Source organism: Mirounga angustirostris, unplaced genomic scaffold, assembly GCF_029215605.1.
Source record: "Mirounga angustirostris isolate CCGP_5_RB_7025 unplaced genomic scaffold, mMirAng1.0.hap1 SCAF_11, whole genome shotgun sequence".
Lineage (NCBI taxonomy): Eukaryota > Metazoa > Chordata > Mammalia > Carnivora > Phocidae > Mirounga > Mirounga angustirostris.
The window spans coordinates 45,240,367-45,243,776 of NW_026991719.1; the positions used below are offsets into that span (position 1 = coordinate 45,240,367).

The window sequence follows — 3,410 nt, forward strand, 5'->3', positions numbered from 1 at the left end:
ATAACAATTGTAAATATCTATGCCCCCAACATGGGAGCAGCCATCTACATAAGCCAACTGTTAACCAAAATAAAGAGTCATATTGATAACAATACATTAATTGTAGGAGACCTCACTACACTCAACAATGGACAGATCATCTAAGCAGAAAATCAACAAGGAAACAAGAGCTTTGAATGACACACTGGACCAGATGGACCTCATAGATAATTTACAGAACATTCCACCCTAAAACAAAAGAATACTCATTTTTCTTGAGCGCACATGGAACTTTCTCCAGAATAAACTACATACTGGGTCACAAATCAGGTCTCAACCAATACCAAAAGATTGAGATTATTCCCTGCATATTCTCAGACCACAATGCTCTAAAACTGGAACTCAATCACCAGAAAAACTCTGGCAGAAATTCAAACACTTGGAAGCTAAAGACCACTCTGTTCAAGAATGTTTGGGTCGGCGGGACCGAGGAAAGTACGGGTCCCGAGAGGTTGTTGGCGCTCTGGAAGTTAAGTGAAGTCTGGTGGCTCCTGAGGAGTGCAAAAATAAAAGGCCCTCAACATTGCAAGTAGCCTAGAGGGAAGTGAGAAAGGATCTAAAGATGAAGGCATTTCAGACCATCTGCAGACAGCTCAGAAGTTCAAAGGGGTTTTCTCTAGAACCAACCGCCCACGTGGATTTTTCCACTTCCTCTTATTCTTGTAGCCGGAAGAAAAAAGTGAACCCTTATAAAGAAGTAGACCAAGAAAAGTACTCTGATTTAGTACAGTCTGTCTTGTCATCCAGAGGCCTTGCTCAGATTCCAGAATCATTGTTTGAGGAAGATAATTTACTCTATGGACCTGTGAGTAAGTGTAAGCCCCCAAAGCAAGATGAGGAAGCAAAAGCTCCACGAAACTGGTGTCTTCTCTTAATCCCAGAGAGAAGTGTAAAACCAAATGCAGCAAGTACTCCTACAGTTCCTTTGAGAATCCCTTTGCAAAGAAATACCATACCAAGTGTGACCAAGATCCTTCAGCAGACCATGACATCAGAACAGATTTTCTACTTGGAGAGGTGGAAACAGCGGATGATTCTGGAACTGGGAGAGGATGGCTTTGCCGAATATTCTTCAAATATATTTTTACAAGGGAAACGGTTCCATAAAGCCTTGGAAAGGATACTTGCACCCCAAAGAGACTTGAAAGAGAGTAATGAGAATCTCGAATCTGGATATATCGAAAGTGTCCAGCATATCCTGAAAGATGTCAGTGGAGTGCAAGCTCTTGAAAGCACTGTTCAGCATGATACCTTAAAGTATGTAGGTCTACTGGACTGTGTGGCTGAATATCAGGGCAAGCTGTGTGTGATTGATTGGAAGACATCGGAGAAACCGAAACCTTATATTCGAAATACATTTGACAACCCGCTGCAGGTTGTGGCCTATGTTGGTGCCATAAATAATGATGTCAACTATAGCTTTCAGGTTCAGTGTGGCTTAATTGTGGTGGCCTACAAAGATGGATCCCCTGCCCATCCGCATTTCATGGACACTGAGCTCTGTTCCCAGTACTGGGCCAAGTGGCTTCTTCGACTAGAAGAATATACAAAGAAGGAAAAGAACCAGAATATTCAGAAACCAGACTAGGGGACAGAATGATGTCTGGGAACACTCACTAGTTCCTCACAGTTTGGGAAGATCTATTGCTGTTTACGGTAGAGATGCCACAGGATCTGAGCTACATAACCCAAGTGGAAGTATTTGTTGAAATGTATTACAACTAAAAAGATCAAAAAGCCAGAAAAGTTTAGATTTTAAGGGTTGGACTTGAGCACATAAAAGAAGCACAAGTAAGCATGGTCTATCAATTACCTGAAAAAGGGAAGCAGGATTCACACAGCATTGGTGGCTCTTGGGGTCCCCTGTAGAACTTTCTGTATCCCGAGCAGGATGCCCAGTCCTTGAATTAAGATTGGTGGGCGTGGTGCTTGGTGTGCGGGAAGTTCCCCAGGGTACCCCAGGAGGGAAGGGGTCACATGCCCCCACGGTGTGTGTGGTGGGAGAAATCGCATCGGCCAACTCCTACTGCCAACATGGTTTCCTAAAACTGGTTTTATATATAAGTTGAGGTTTTCTATATATTTCACTTGAGGGAAAAAACTTCCATTTAACATTTCTGAAAAAAAATTTTTTTTTTCATATTTAATGTGATTCCTTAGCCTCAAGTAAACATTGCTCTCTGGAAAGATGGAGCATTTTCACATGGTTGATAATCCCCCTTAGCATACCAGTAAATAACCCCCAGGAGTAGCCAGACCCCAGTCTGAGATTCAAAATCATGGATATTTTAGTAGCTCTGTTCTGGTTTGAGTCAATGAACCATGCACATAAAGAAAAAGTATCATTTGTGAGATTCTTCAGCTAGGGGGAACAGTAATTTTTGTGTGTTTGATAAGTAATAAAAAGTACTAGCTTTCAATGGGATCGGGAAACTTAAATGCACGCTATAGCTTTGGGGGAAGGCTCCTTATTTTATGGAATGGGATAGCATTAAATTACAATTGTGGTCTTAAAATAGTAAGGTGCTACAATTAGTTTTTTTCTTTACTTAGCCATTAATTATAAGAAATAAAATATAATATGTGAGTAAAGTAAAAAAAAAAAAAAGAATGTTTGGTTCAACCAAGAAATCAAAGAAGAACTTAAACAATTCATGGAAATCAATGAGAATGAAAACACATTGGTCCAAAACCTATGGGATACTGCAAAGGCAGTCCTAAGGGGGAAATACATAGCCATCCAAGTCTCACTCAAAAAAATAGAAAAATCCCGAATTCACTAACTAACTCTACACCTTAAAGAACTAGAGAAAAAGCAACAAACAATGCCTAAGCCACGCATTAGAAGAGAAATAATTAAAATTAGAGCAGAGGGGCGCCTGGGTGGCTCAGTTGGTTAAGCAACTGCCTTCGGCTCAGGTCATGATTCTGGAGTCCCGGGATCGAGTCCCACATCGGGCTTCCTGCTCAGCGGGGGGTCTGCTTCTCCCTCTGATCCTCCTCCCTCTCATGCTCTCTGTCTCCCATTCTCTCTCTCAGATAAATAAATAAAATCTTTAAAAAAAATAAATAAAATTAGAGCAGAGATCAATGAATTAGAAACCAGAAACACAGTAGATCAGATCAACGAAACTGGAAGTTGGTTCTTTGAAAGAATTAATAAGATCGATAAACCATGGGCCAGACTTATCCAAAAGAAAAGAGAAAGGACCCAAATTAATAAAATTATGAATAAAAGGGGAGAGATCACGTTTAACACCAAGGAAATAGAAACAATTATTAGAAATTATTATCAACAACTGTATGCCAAGAAACTGAGCAATCTGGATGAAATAGAGGCCTTCCTGGACACCTATAAGCTGCCAAGACTG

The 3,410-nt window shown here is 40.6% G+C and overlaps 1 protein-coding gene across 1 annotated transcript; it reads left to right on the forward strand.

Annotated features, from left to right (window-relative positions):
• The first annotated feature begins 474 nt into the window (after nt 1-474).
• Nucleotides 475-1,915, forward strand: LOC123843873 (mitochondrial genome maintenance exonuclease 1-like). Its single transcript, XM_045873697.3, has one exon. The coding sequence runs from the start codon at nt 602-604 to the stop codon at nt 1,625-1,627; it is 1,026 nt and encodes a 341-aa protein (XP_045729653.2). The 5' UTR covers nt 475-601; the 3' UTR covers nt 1,628-1,915.
• Nucleotides 1,916-3,410: the final 1,495 nt, after the last annotated feature.